The sequence below is a fragment of the Pogoniulus pusillus genome, chromosome 25, assembly GCF_015220805.1.
Source record: "Pogoniulus pusillus isolate bPogPus1 chromosome 25, bPogPus1.pri, whole genome shotgun sequence".
NCBI lineage: Eukaryota > Metazoa > Chordata > Aves > Piciformes > Lybiidae > Pogoniulus > Pogoniulus pusillus.
In genome coordinates this window covers 14,369,828-14,384,551 of record NC_087288.1, presented here as the reverse complement: position 1 = coordinate 14,384,551, position 14,724 = coordinate 14,369,828, and the positions used below count along the sequence as shown (strand labels likewise).

The window sequence follows — 14,724 nt, the reverse complement described above, 5'->3', positions numbered from 1 at the left end:
CTGGTGCTTGTCAACAGGGTAAACTAACCGTCCAGGGAAAGGGAGAGATTTGAGCCAGGAGAGCAGGGCCCACGGTTTGTGTGCCAGTGCCGGCAGCCCGGGAGGAGCAGCTCTCTGGGAAGAGCTGCGCCGGCGGAGCGGGACGGGAGGGGTGAAGCCGCGGAGCTCAGCGCCCCTTGGGAGTTTCCAGAGGCTTCTTTCCCCTCAAAATTAGTAGGGGGCGGCGGAAACAGAAGGACACTGTTTTCAGTGCATAAATGGACCCTCTAAAGAAACGGTGCCGCTGCCATCAGGTCTCCCCGGATCACTCTGGCAGTATTTGGGGGCAGGAAACTCGCGGGAGGGGTTTCAAAGCTAAACCGTTTTTCAGCGGGAGTGCCGCCATCTCGCTGCCGAAGGAGACCAGGAACTGCCCACCCCGCCAGCCCCAGCCCGGCATGGGGATCTACGCCCCACTACCGGCACGATTCGGTTACCTGTGCCTACGGAAATACTCCTCCCGCAGCACCGATAGCCTGGCCTGGAGCTGGGCTAGAGCAGCCATACTCTCTCCCTCCTTCCCGCCCTACCGACGCCGCCACCATGGCAACGGGACCGAACCACTCGGTGTGGGTGCGGGGGTGGCGCGCCCCAGAGCAGCCCTGACGCAGGGCACCAGCGACAGCAGGAGCCCCTCGGAGCTGCACTGGGATGGAAGAAGAGACAGGGTGAGGAGTGCCGGAAGGGATGTGGCGTCTCTGGGTAACTGTCCGGAGAAGGAGGCTAAGAGGCGAAATGGTCGCTCCCGGCTTCCTCCCGGTGCGCAGCTGCTTCCGGGCTCTCATCATGGGGGTCTGAGGAGCAGCGCTGGCCGCCTGCGTCCTCCCTTCCCGACCCTCGCCTGTCAGTCCCCAGTGCTGCAGTCGGCCACCTCTCCGTCTCCTCTCGGCCCAGTCTCTGCGAAGTGGCGCCAGCCTCCCCGGGGAGCGGCCGGGGGAGGCGCCGGGTTCATGTTCCGGGTCGCTGAACCTACCCCGACCCGAGCTCAGGCGGCGAGAAAGAGCTGGTAAGCCCAGGCCCCGGGGGGAGTGTGGCTGGCCGGTCGGACGGACGAGCTGTCTGTAGGCTGGAGTAGTTTTCCACCGACCCCTGCCCTATAGCAGGGCCGCGGAGTCGGTGCCGGTGTCTGCGGGAAGGTAGCAGAGGCACCCATCTCATCGCCGCGTATGGGGCTTGAAACGTGGGGGCGAGTGGTATCCCTGCTCCGGGTGGCCTTCCACGCGGTCCGGCGGGTTCCAGGCCTGTCCCAGCATGCGCCCCCGCCGCTGCTGATTTCGTTGGGGGAGAGACGTTGGTGCTTTCCGCCCAGAGCCTCCGGAGGAAGAGGGGTTGAAAGGTTGGCAGGTGCCACTAGCACGTCTCAACGGCTTGCCGTGAGTGAGCAGTAGGCTGGAAGAAGAAACTTTCCCTTCATTGCTAAGAAAAGATAGCAGGCAAACGGTAAATCGGAGCTTTATGTCATATGTTGTTGGGGTTTTTTTTCCTTTCGGTACGTGTTTGGGTCTTTTCTAATTAGGGTAGACCCTCTAAGGCTTAAACTCTATGCAGTGTGTACTGCAGAAAGTGCCAGTTAGCTCTCTTGCCTCTCTGAGGCTACTTTGTTGTAAACAAAGAATCAACAAGTGCTGCTGTGGCAATTAACAAGAAAAATACGAGTAGTTTACTGCAGCAGAATTCACAGATTTGCCATTGTGTGTAATTCCATATATAAGCATAGTAAGCCCAAAGGCCACGTTGTTTTTATTGTAGAACTATGAAGAAGGGAAACAGAACAAAAAAGTGACTTGTTAATAGGCAGTGGGACTACGTAAAGACTGCTGTTGGACACATGTCCCAGTCAACCACCTGGAAAGCCTTTCATTTCCTTCATCAGATGTTAGATATCTTGATTTGTTAGGGATCAGCTGATGTGTGTAACTGCTGTTTCAGTTTACTTTTAATAATAGGAGCAGGATGTGGTTGGTTTGGTGTTTGTTTGGGTTTTTTTGCTGTTGTTGTTGGGTGGGTTTTTTCTTCTTGTCTGTTGGTAATTTGAGGCCTTGAGGCTTTTTATAGAGGCTCTGTTATGTATACAGATACCTGCTGGTAAAGTTCCGAGATCTGAAATAGATTTTTATTTACATTCTTTGTTTATTTTCGGAGAACAGGAAAGCAGAGGAAGAGGAAGGCTCAGCATGTAGTTTTCTTGCATAGGAAACTTGTTTTCTCCTCCAATTCTGCTGACAACACCACTTTTTTTTTCCCCTGTGGGTCATTTCATGACTTATTTACTTTTTTCTAAATGATAAATCTTTCTAAGAGGGATTATATTTGCCCAGGAGGTACAGACTCACTAGAAGTACTTTGTGGATATTGTTAGGAATGCAGATTTGGATTTGTCTGGTGTAAATGTAACTTCTGGCCCGATTCAGAACATAGAGGGAGAGACAGACTCTGGTAGCAGAAGTATTTTTATTTCACTACTAATGCTGCATAGAGTAGAAACATTGCCTAAGGTATTCCAAACTTGTGCTTGTACTCTGAGAAAGTTTGCATTATATACTTAACCTATCATTTATATTTAAATTTTACTACTGTATTGGTCTACTGTATTTGTTCTAGTTTAAGATTCCCAGAGCCCAAAGCCCAATAGAACAATACACTAATAGGATGCCTTCCTCTCTCTCCTCTTTGGAAAGAAAGGATTTAGATGTAGAAAGTGAAAAGGAGCAAAACACCCAAAGAATAGTCTTGTTGTGATTTGGAAGTTGAAAGAAAAACTTTAACAATACATAAAAGGTATTTAAGGTAAGTGGAGTTACAAAAAGGTATAGGAAGGGAAAACAAGATACTATATATATATATATATATATACACACACATATGCAACAGTTCCTGTCTAGAACCCCTATAAAAACAGAGGAAGTGGGAGTGGGCTAACCATTGCACCTGGGGTGAGGTTCAGACCACCCACCCCATGAGGCTTTAACCCTTTACATTCCACCCTGTGGTTAGACCATTTTGACTTTGCTGCAAACAGTTTTCTGATCAACAGATAGGAAAACGTTTCCATGTATATGGTAAATGTTAGAGGTTCTTAAGTCCTTCTTGGTCCCTGACTTTATCCCAAGGTGATGTGCCTCTCCAGTGCAGGTTGTTGCAGGTGAGGTGTGAGCAGGGCAGGAACATGGAAGAAGAATCAGGGAAATGAAAATAGTCTTTTCTCTTAGGAAAAAGTCAGGAAACAGTCTCTCCTCTTGAGGGAAAACTGGAACAGACTTTCGCTGCAGGGCATCAGGGAGATAGGTGCAGATGAGATGTAGCCTTCCTCTGGATTGCTGCTTGTGTGGTGTGGGTTCTTTTGGATGTGATGTTGCTTATGTAACTAGAAAAGAAACTTACAACCACTTACAACTATTATACAGTAACTATATTACATGAAGCTGTGTTATTGACTCTGAGATTAGACCTTTTCAGCCAGAGTGAGATTTCTCTGGGGAACACACTGGATGGTACCAGTTTCAAGCATGACCCAGCATGTGTGACCAGGCCCCTCAGCAGAGGGGCTTTTCCTAAACACCTCCAGGGGTGGCAACTCCACCACCTCCCTAGGCAGCCCAATAGCATATCACTCTCTCTGGGAAAAACTTCCTCCTCATGTCCAGCCTATACCTCCCCCAGCACAATTTGAGACGCTGTTCCCTTGTTCTGGTGCTGGTTGCCTGGCAGAAGAGCCCAACCCCACCTGGCTACAGCCTCCCTTCAGGTAGTTGTAGACAGCAGTGAGGTGACCCCTGAGCCTTCTCTTCTCCAGGCTGCACACCTCCGGCTCTCTCAGCCCCTCCTCACAGGGTTTGTGTTCCAGGCCCCTCACCATCTTTGTTGCCCTTCTCTGGACACGTTCTAGTATCTCAACATCTCTCTTGAATTGAGGAGCCCAGAACTGGACACAGGACTCAAGGTGTGGCCTGACCAGTGTTGAGTACATGCGAAGAATAACTTCTCTTGTCCTACTGGCCATGTGACAATTCAGGAATAGTTTGCTTTTTGTGGATTTATTAAGCATGCCAATTGTCTTGATAGTGACTTTGGTGCTGTAGTGTATTACCATTTGACAGTTTCTGTGATTCTCCACCTTGGCAATTAATTAATGAAGTTATGCTTCTGAAAAGGGCAAACATATCAGTAAATGGCAGCAATGGGATTGCAAGAATTGCTACCTCTCATGATAAATTGCTCCAAATCTCATTTCTGGGTGACCAATTAATTTGTTAGAGCCTTGTTCAATGCAGTTCATGTCAGCATCTTTCAGATTGTGTATCATTGTTCTCTACTGAATACTTTCACATTTCAATATGAGTAGGTTAGTGTTTATTGTGTCTTCTTCGATAGGCAGTAGTTGTAGAGAAGTCAAATGTACTTATTCCAAGTTTGGTCCTAATTTTCAGGGACATTAGTAGTATAATTAATAACATTCTGTTATTCCTCAAATACTAATATTTTGGACTAGTGTGGACAAGGAAAACCTGAAGCTTGTCTAAAGAGGTTTTTCTATAAAACTGGTACCAAGAGTGGACATGTAGTGTGTGATTAATGTTGCTAGTAATTCTATATAATTAAATTTATAGGAGTTGTATATTTGATAGAAAAAAGAATTTATGGATGTTTCCAGCAGGTGTATTGATTATGACTTTCATAACTTTTCTTTTAACACATCCTGTACTTTTACTAATTCGTTTACAGACCTGAGTTAAAAAAGGGGAGTTGGAATACCTTAAAGATGAGAAATACCTGGCTTTTATGGGTTTGCTTTTCCCTTTTCAGATAGAGATGTGCTCTAACATAGTATCCTGAGTTGGGACTGTTCAGCCTGGAGAGGAGAAGGGTCCAGGGAGACCTTACAGCGGTCTCTGATAGGGAGCCTACAAGAAAGCCATTTTGCATGGACTCAATAGAAGGGGTCATAGTGATAGGACAAGGAAGAATGATTTCAAACTAGGGGATGGTAGATTTAGACTGGTTATTAGGAAGAAATTCTTTACAGTGAGGATGGTGAGACACTGCAACAGGTTGCCCAGGGAAGTTCTGGATGCATCCTCTTGGAAGTCTTCAAGTTCAGGTTGGACAGGACCTTGAGCAACCTGGTCTAGTGAGAGATATCACTGCCCACAGCGGGGGAGTTAGAACTAGATTATCTTTGAAGTCTCTTGCAACCCAAACAATTCTGTGAATCTATGACTTGTCTGAAGAGTCCTCAGGTCTTGTAGCTGTTTATACTGTATTACATGAAGCTGAAAAATAATTGTTTTCTAGCATAGAATTTCTGTAAGTTTGTGTTCTGACACTGGTACACTTGAAAAATTTCTAATATGGCAGCTACATTGATATGGATTTTCTTCAGTCTGCATGTGAGATTTACTCTGAATCTGTTGTCAGTGCATTGGGTGTTAGTCTTTATGGGAAGCACTGGGCAGGATCCTCAGAACTGGAGGATTTTGAGGATCCTCATAGCTTGATACCCAGCTGTTACACCCCCCAAGCAATGGTTAGTACTGGATCATGCTGTAACTTTGTGAACCTGATGCACAGCAGGGTGGACGTGGAACTGGATGCTTTGTGTTGTCCTCTTGGTGATGACCATTTGATGAGAGGCAAGTTAATGTAGATACAATTTTTGTTCCTAATTTATAGCATAACCTTCTACATAATATAGATTTATCATTTCCTGATCATCTGTAGTCTTTTGCTAGCTTTTTAATACTTTCAGCTAAGTTAATGCTATTCTGTTTTTCCTTTCTGTTTTGTGTATCCCAAGAACTGTGATAGTTTGGATTTGGTTTGATATATTTTGTTTTGTTTGTGAGGTTTGTTTGGTTTGGTTTGGTGTTTTGTTTGTTTGTTTTTGTGTTCTGTTTTGAGGGGTTTTTGTTTGTTTGTTTTCCAGAGTTATCCAACTGAGCTTCCTCCCAAATACTTGCACCTGTTAAATCGAAATTCACATTCATCAATAAAATGGAAATCTAAGGCTTTGAGAAAGTAACTTCTGAGGTAGAGAAATGGGATTCAAATTAGTACCTTTCTGAAGGTAAAGGTATGCTGTGAGTACAGCTGTGTTATAAGCCATCACAGAATCCATATAGGAAAAAATTATAGAAAGTCAGATTTTATGATTCTGATGTTCAAGGAATGACTTCATTTTTCTTGTGCTCTTACTTTGCAATCATGGTGGGTTGTGAAGGCAGCAAAAATCATAGCTCTTTTCAGAGTTGGTGAGCCACAGATGCAACATAACTTCAGCTGCAAGAGACCCTGTCTCATTTAACAGGAAAAGATACAGAACTAGGAAGTAAATGTAAATGCAGCTGTCAGTTTAGTGAAAGATGCTGCCCTTCCTCATGAGTTGTGAAACGAAATTCACTTTCTCATCAGTGTGTGTTTGTTAAGTATTTTGTGCGCAGTCAGAGCTCAACGTTTGATACATGCTTTAGGTAGGAAGTGAACAAAAAATATACTTGATTTTCACTGAAAAGGCAAATGCCCATTAGTTGAGTTAGGAGCTTCAGGATATATTAAGGTTGACCACAGGCTGTGTGAGATGTTTTGGAGTAGGTGAAAGCAGTTTCAGTGTTTCCTCCAACAGTACTTTTATGGTCTGATTTGGTAAGGGTTAGAGAGGAAATGGGTCAGCCTTTGATGGATACATTAGGATTGCTTCAAATAAATGTAAAGGTCAGTGTAGGTAAACTATATTTTCTTTATAGTGAAGCAGAATCTTCTGCTGAAGACATTACAGTTTATTGCTAGCTGTGGGCTGTTGCTGTAACAGCATTTTTATAGCCCTATATGAGTCAAGCTAAACTATGGCTCAACTTAGTATTTTATGTATCCCTATGCTGTTCTACATTCCTTATTACAATCTTTGAAATTTCTTGTCTTACTCAATGCAGTTGGTAGTGGTTTTAATACTCCTAGTTATTTTTCAACCTATTTCAAATGCAAATATTTTTGTTACAGTAACATCTGTAGTGATTACTAAAATTGCTTCATAGGTTTGGAAAACAAGCTTGACAGCTGGTTGTGCGAAGTGGAGGAAGTTGGAAAAATGATTTTTGTCTGAATAGTAATACTGTAATAGAAATATGGCCCTGAATTTTGAGGAGAAGTTTCAAATTAACTGGTTTATCTGGTTGTTGTTGCCATATAAAAAGTTGTAGTAGTATGTCTTTTATATTCAGTCTATTGCAAAGGAGATTCCACCGTCTCAAACTGATCAGGTAATTCTCATAATCATCTGAAGGAAACATGTTGGAGTGACTACAGGATTAGTTCATCTGATAGGTCTAAGAGGTAGTGCATCTGGGACACAGCATGAGACCATGGTTGTAATTTTTATGGTAAACAAGGTTACCACCTTGTACAGATCTTAATTCAGGGGTTATAAAGAAAAGATTTGCTATTCCCTAGAAAAGACTTATTGCAGAAGCACATAAAATTCAAAGTTGTAATCTAGCGGAAATTGAGTGTCTTTACTGCTTGGAGCCTTTTAAGAATCTTCTTATGCTTTGCTTCAAAAACACTATAGGATGTGGATTGTTCTTGGTCTTTTGATCTGGCATCACAGGTACTGCCAATGTTTTGGGGACAATGCAAGGCAGATTGAAGTCAAGTCATACATCCAGTTTAGATTTATATGTGTTTGATCTTGATGTGTTTAATAGAACTAAGGCAACTTTACCACTATGCTTACACCATTATCTGGAGTAAATTAGTATGTCCAGTGTAGGTGCTACATTGATTTTACTGATACAGTTATTCCTGTGGATTAGGAATACTGAATTGAGTGGATTTATTGCAAACTATGGTGTAAGACATTAGTGTCCCTGTGTTTCCATTTGTTTTTACTTTGTGCTGCACAGAGACTAGCAGAATGGGCTGCAGGTGATTGTATTGCAAGTTAGCAGTAACCTGTTCATTTTGGGAGCTAAAAGTAGACTTAAGCCAACTAGTTCATTTCTTGGTGCACCTTCACTTATATCAGTTTGCTGTAAACACAGAAGCCTGTCCAGAAGGGCTGGGCAGGCATCCTGGGGAATTGCTGTCTTAACCCAAACTAATGTACTGGAGTTTAATTCTCATGGCTCATGTTATAGTACTGTAGAAGTATTAGAAAGCCCCCTAAATCCAATGATATCTTATTTCTGATATGCACACCTGCAGGGATAGTCATCCTTACAGATGTTTAACAATAAGGCTAAAGGGGCTAGCACTCTATCCACTGTGCAGTTACACCTTCTGATGAACAGGAGTTCATATATTTAAGCATCATGTGCTGAAAACTTGTATAAATATACTTGAATTTGCCTGTGTTGGTGGTAAAAATTCCTGCTACACAAGCAAAATAAAAAAAAAAGGCAAGAACAACCAACCCTACACACCCCCTAGAGCCCTCCACAGTGGTTGAAACTTTGAGGTAAGACTTAGTTTGAAATAATTTCCATGATGTGTCTCAAAAGTAATTTCTAGGCTAAATGACTTCCACATTTTCTCCCTGAATTTTCAGAAAATCACTGCATCATTTGGATTGATTTTTCATTTTGTGTAGCTTCTTCTGCTTCTGATTTTTTGATTCTTGTGAACCAAATGAATTAAGAAGAAAGTGTATCATTCTTTAAGAGCTGTCTTTGTCCTTACATAATAATATGATGATTCTACTGTACAAAGAGCCAAAGAAAATATTAGGTTAAGAGGAAGCAACAGGACTAGCGATTACAGTAGAGGAAAAAAAGAGGTGTGAGAAATAAGTGACAGCAGTCTTAGAAATTCAAAGTGAGGTTGTCTTTCTACCACTCTTTGTGCTTTTGGTGATCTTACAATTTAAATGTTTGAAGCCATTTGGTTAGAAATAAGTATTTCTGAAAAAAAGACTTAAAATGGGAATATGTAATTTCTGTACTTAAGCTATTTTTTGACCAGCTTGGAATTCCTCTTAAACATTTTCTTCAGTTGCCACATTAGTATTTCAAAATATATGCATGATTATGACTGTCCAGCCACAACCATCAAGTACCTTTAACAATGGAATTTGCAGTAATTGAGAGAGGGAATCTGTGTGCTATGTGTTCAGATCCACAGCTCTGCTGATGTGGGTAGAAAAGTATTTGTTAATTCTCCATCAAGTTATATTGTAAAACAAAGTGAGAAGTCTTACTTTTAAAAGTCCTCATAGTTTACTGAATGTCTTCCATATTTATCACTTGGTGTAATGTAGTGAAGAGCATGAACCTTATTCATTGCTTTGCCTCAATAAAAGGATTCTTGTGATGCTTTGATGTGAGAATCCAATTGCTGTACAAAGAGGTTCACAGCCTTCAGAGGATTAGATTTTGGCAGGAGTCGCTTACTGTTTTCTCTTCTTTCCATAATTATGCTCATGTAATGCATGGGTGAACTTACTGAAGCATACTGAGCTATAGACATGCTAAATGCTAGAGAAATTTGAGAGAAAAAGAGTAAAACATTTGACAGGATAAGTCCTTAACCAGACACTGTGTGTCTTTAGGGATATAATTCCCTAAAGCTGTGTGATTCAGTGATTGCAAATGCCCGTGTGTGGTGGGAAACTTGACACTTAATACACTAGGATGCTGTAGCAGTGTGTTATCTGAGCTTAATATCATGCCACCAAATCAATATTTAAATTAAAAATCATTCAGATATTACCATTTGCAAATCCAAAATTAGTCACTACTAAACCCCCAAAAGTTGTATATTATCAAATAATTGATGTCTTAATTTTGACATTTGGGTAATGTCAAGAGATAATTATCCTTAAAAACATTTTGTCATTATAATAACTCCTGGACAGAACTCCCTAATATACTATCAAGGAGTATTCTAGAAAAGACACCCCCTTCTTTTCAAGACAGAAATGTGGGAAGCTAAAAGCAATGTACGCTGAAGCGTTAAAAATTTTATAGGACTGATTGGCAGTGTCTTGTCTCAGCAGAAATACAACAGTTTTTATAGAATGGTCATCAAAACTGCCTTGAATGACTGAAATGATTTTGGCAGGTAAAATTGTTAGTTGGTACTTAATGCTTCATACTAATTTGTTGTTTTCTTTTGTGTTTTGTTTTTCCTGATGAAATATACAGGCATTTCAGCAGGACTATGGAGGAGCTGGTTCATGATCTAGTCTCAGCACTGGAAGAAAGTTCAGAGCAAGCCAGAGGAGGTTTTGCTGATACAGGAGATCATTCTCGAAGCGTTTCTTGTCTTTTGAAACGACAGGCAAGGAAAAGGAGGGGACGAAAAAGACGTTCATTTACCACTCATCATCCTTGGGAGACTGGTCACTGCTTAAGTGAAGGTTCTGATTCCAGTTTAGAAGAGTCAAACAAAGACTACAGGGAGAATCATACTAATAAGAAAGACCACAGTGACTCTGATGACCAGTTGTTGGTTGCTAAACGTCGGCCTTCCTCAAACTTAAACAACATTAGAGGCAAAAGATCCCTGTGGCATGAGCCAGATTTGGCTGTGGACAGTTTGGGAAACAGAACTTTGCGCAGGAGAAGAAAGGTAAAACGGATGGCAATAGATCTGCCATCTGAAGTCTCTAATGCACTGGCAATAACTCAACAGCAGGATAACAGCAGAGATCAAGAAATGGACAATAATAATAAATCATACCAACACCAAGAGTTTTCCAAGAGCAAAGTGAAAAAAAGAAAAGTAGCTGCAGCTCGACAAGGACCAGAAATCTTGGATGAAGGAGTGGTTATAGAAAATGAAGAAGTGAACCAAGCAAATAAGGACAAAATGGAGTATGAGGAGCAAAAAGGCTCAGATGAGAACATGAGTGACAGGTTATTATTTTTCTTCCTCTTTACAAAAACTTTGGATAATATTTCTTTTATTGCTTGTACTGGGAATCTTTGGACATTTCTTTAATTTCAGACTTAAAAGTGTAACATCAGTGCTATGTGTTTTAACAAGTTGAATTTTAATTAAACAAAAAATCCACTACATTAATTGCTCAAGTTAAGGAATTCAAGATAAAATGGAGTCATGTAGCAGAGAAGTAACTAAGAAACAGTTGATTGAATTGATACATTCTAGTTGTTTCAATTTTGAGAATGACCACATAGACAAATGATCAATATGGGTTTTTTTCTGTGTATTTCAACTACTGACAGTTCACAGACAAAAATTAAGTGCTATTCCAATTTCCAGACATTGTTACTTTGACTGTTATCTCTATATGTCAGAAATGTCAGTGTTCAGAGTCACCATTTAGACAGTATGTTCTTATGTGTCATGGGCATAAAAAGACTGTAAGTTGTTAAGGATATACATCATCTGTGTAATGTAAAAACCAATTTACAGTTCAGAAACACCTGAGCTTACCATTAGAAAAATGAGAGAATGATGGCCCTTTGGCAGTACACCTCATCCATTCATTCCAGACAAGCAGTCATATTACAATGGTAATTGTTTCTGAAGTAATATTTTTACAATTGAGTAAGGTGCATGTAATTTTTCCACCATACACAAAGGATGTTACCTGGAGGGCCTGGTAAGCTTGATTATGCTTTTATTCCACGTGCCTGGTTCTGAATGCAGAAGCATCAACAACAAAGACTTGTATTGAAATACAGTTTTGGTCAGTTGCTTGACTGTACTAGTGTCTCTGAGTGTTTTGTAGACATTTTACCTCTGAATTGTTAAGCCTGTTCTGTAGTGAAGAGGTGGAACTGAGAAGCAAATTACCCATGGATTTTGACCAGAGCAGACATCAGTTACTGTAGTAAGAGCAGTACTGGTGACTAACTCCAGTCATTGTTAGAAAAGTACTTCTAAGTTATTTGATTACATTGCAGCCTTGTCCTTCACCTGTGAACAATAAGCAGTTGAAAGGGTTGAATGAATCCTGATTCTTAAAGATTGTTCTTAAGGTCTTAATGACTAGAGCAGAAGCAGTGCCTCAAGGCAGCCAGTGTGTAAGGTTAGACACCTTGCTTTGACATGGAAAACAGGAAAGTGTCTTGTTAGGAAATGGGTAGAAAACTACCCTTTCCTTTGAGAATCTGTTCCCTCGAATTTGATACCTAAAGACAGATTGCTAAAAAATTCTTAGGATCCAGGAACCATCACATAGTTCATTATATGCCCATAGTCTTGTTGCTTTCTTATTTATAGAAGATTTTTTGTTATGCTACAGGGGCAACAGTTCTCAAACATTCTGGTGCTAATTTTTGGGTGGAGAGAAGAATGATCAATATGTCAGTCCCCTTGTAAACTCCCAAAGCTTTGCTACTTCCAGGTCAATCAGAATATATTTGTTTTATTTTTTCCCCCCAAGACAAACATTACTGGTTTTAAAATATCCCTTTTCAAAATGCCTAATGCTTTGATAGACCAAATGCTGTCACTTTTCAAATCACAGCTCAAATGTTTGTCTCTGGACCCAGTAAATGGCCTTTCAGATTATTCTCATCCTCATAGTGTTTGCTGTTTCTGCACGTGGTTGAGTGATGGTCTGTCATGGTACTGAATTTCTTGCAGTGGTCACTTGTACCAAAAGATTTGGAAACTGCTGAATTAGAAGAATTTCCCTAATGTGATTTAAATTCACCATATCTAAGCCTCTTGGGTGCATACTGTATCTGAATATTTTTAAATAATTTTAAACTAACTTCACTTAAGTGCAGTAGTATCTCTGTCTGAGATCATTTAGCTAGGAGAATCAGAAGCAATTGGCAAAATCTGTTCCTAAGAATATGTTCTAAAAGTAAAAGCTGAAGGTTTAAAAAGGAATGTGAGTTTTTCAAAGTTTGTGCAAGGCATGAACTGACAAAGCATCTTGGGTATGAGTCATGCCTCAGCAATGCTTACTGAAGAGGAAACATAAAATGTATACAAAACTGTTCTAATTTTGTACATTTGTATATCTACAGTTTAGTAATTATCCCCAGAAGGGTTAATTTTTTAGAAGTTCAGTTTTTAAAAAGAAAACAAAGCCAATAACTTTTAGTGGGAGTTGTTGCTCCTATCTAAAATTGATGAGTTACTTTCAGTGTATAGATGGAATTACTTCAAAATAAGGTATTTGAGATGCACGTTAAAAATGCTACATGACCCTTCCTTTGCAGGTTTTGTGTTCAAACACAACAGTAACGGGATTTTAAGGGTTGAGGAACAGGATAAGGAGCCCTCAAGTTTATAAAAGGCCAGCATGTAAAGGATCCCAGAGATGAATTCCTGTGACGTTGATTTTGAGCCCTGGAAATGAGCTTTTCATCATCACAACCTGTCCTTTGCTCGTTCTCCCTTGTCCTCAGTGCTTAAACTCCTTGACCAGTTTAAGCCAAGTTTGGCAGTGCATGGATTTCTTGATGGTATTTAATGCCTGCAAGCTTTGGCAGTTAAGTGACAAATCAAGAGAAATCTCAATTGCCTCTTTTGAAAGAGAGCAGCAGTGTAACTCAGTTATGCCCACCCACTGTCCTGCTAGTCAGTGCCAGTACAGTCCTGGTTGACAGGATTTGTTAGTAAATAAAGGTTACAAGTCTCATATGAAGCCAAGATACGGAACAGTTTACTAGTAATGACTAATAATAATAAACTATTTCTTCTTTGTTTCCACAAATGTATAAATGAAACTGTGAAAGCTGTTTGGTTAGCGGAACTGTTCCTTATATTTTGCTTGAATACACTGTTTTATAGAACTGAAAGGGATCTGTGACTTTTTCCTTTTCCCTGGAAGCATTTTCTGAGTAGAATTCTCAACACAAAAAAAAAGCAAAAGAATTAGCAATATACAGTGCAAAATTTTATTATAACTGGAAATAAATTCCATTGCAAAAGCTTTCATGTACTTAGATATTAAGGTATTGATTTCAGAGGCTTTGAATTTATTCAGTGAAGTGATTGCCATGTAGCAATTATCTTGGCTGTGATCCCTGCCCTATATGACTGCATCATGAGATGAATGAATGCTGTGGCTGTGCCAGTGTTTTCGTTTGGTCTTGATTTGTTTCTATTCAAGTATAAGACTTGGTGTATGTTTTGCTAGGAGTAAGTGTAGAAAGGTAAATGGACCTCAAGTTCTTGCAAGTAACTTGTTTACAACATTGAGAGTAGTCATAGTATTTATAACTTATGCTTGAATTTGTGTTGTGAACTGATTGTTTGGGTTTTTGAAATTGTTCTACATTTCAGTATAAGTAAAATGTGTTTAAATTTTGCTAAGAATATGAATTCCTTAGCAGAGCTACTCTATTGGCAATAAATGAAGCAAACAATTTACAAAAAGTCCTTTTGAGTGCAACTTCCCAAGTCATCAGCTGTGTTATTAAAAGGCATGTCTACTTCACTGTTTGGAGACACACAAAGTATTGTTCATGCAAATGTTTTTATAGCAAAGAGCAAAATACCTATTGATGTCTTTGCACACAATTCTCTCTAAATTCAGTGGTTTACATCCATGTTCTAATTTTTAGGCCATGATGGAAGTCACAGAAAATTAAACTGTACCTTGCCTCATACTGATGTTATGATCATTGGCCATATTTTTTCTCTTCAGTATCACCCATATTTTTATTTAATTGGCTACTCTTGTTTCAAACTTGTTTCTTTTTCCCCAAGTAGTAAGTTCTGAAACCTTAAGTGTTGTCTTCTCCCAGAATATTTGCAAACGATGGT

The 14,724-nt window shown here is 40.2% G+C and overlaps 2 protein-coding genes across 10 annotated transcripts in view; one reads left to right on the top strand and one right to left on the bottom strand.

Moving 5' to 3' along the window:
• The window catches only part of SPATA17 (spermatogenesis associated 17), a 92,048-nt gene extending 91,159 nt beyond the window's left edge, over nt 1-889 (bottom strand). For all 3 annotated transcript variants that reach the window (XM_064164526.1, XM_064164529.1, XM_064164527.1), the window contains exon 1: nt 477-889. In XM_064164526.1, coding sequence (XP_064020596.1) covers nt 477-544 — 68 coding nt within the window. In that variant the 5' untranslated portion in view covers nt 545-889. The remainder of the gene's footprint in view (nt 1-476) is intronic.
• The window catches only part of GPATCH2 (G-patch domain containing 2), a 138,255-nt gene continuing 124,126 nt past the window's right edge, over nt 596-14,724 (top strand). For 6 of the 7 annotated variants that reach the window (XR_010307070.1, XM_064164521.1, XM_064164524.1 and 3 more), the window contains exons 1-2: nt 596-1,045; nt 10,173-10,886. Coding sequence is in view for 6 of the 7 variants with exons in the window: in XM_064164521.1 (XP_064020591.1) it covers nt 990-1,045; nt 10,173-10,886 (770 nt within the window). In the remaining variant the exon portion in view is untranslated. The remainder of the gene's footprint in view (nt 1,046-10,172; nt 10,887-14,724) is intronic. The other variant, XM_064164520.1, reaches the window with a different exon arrangement.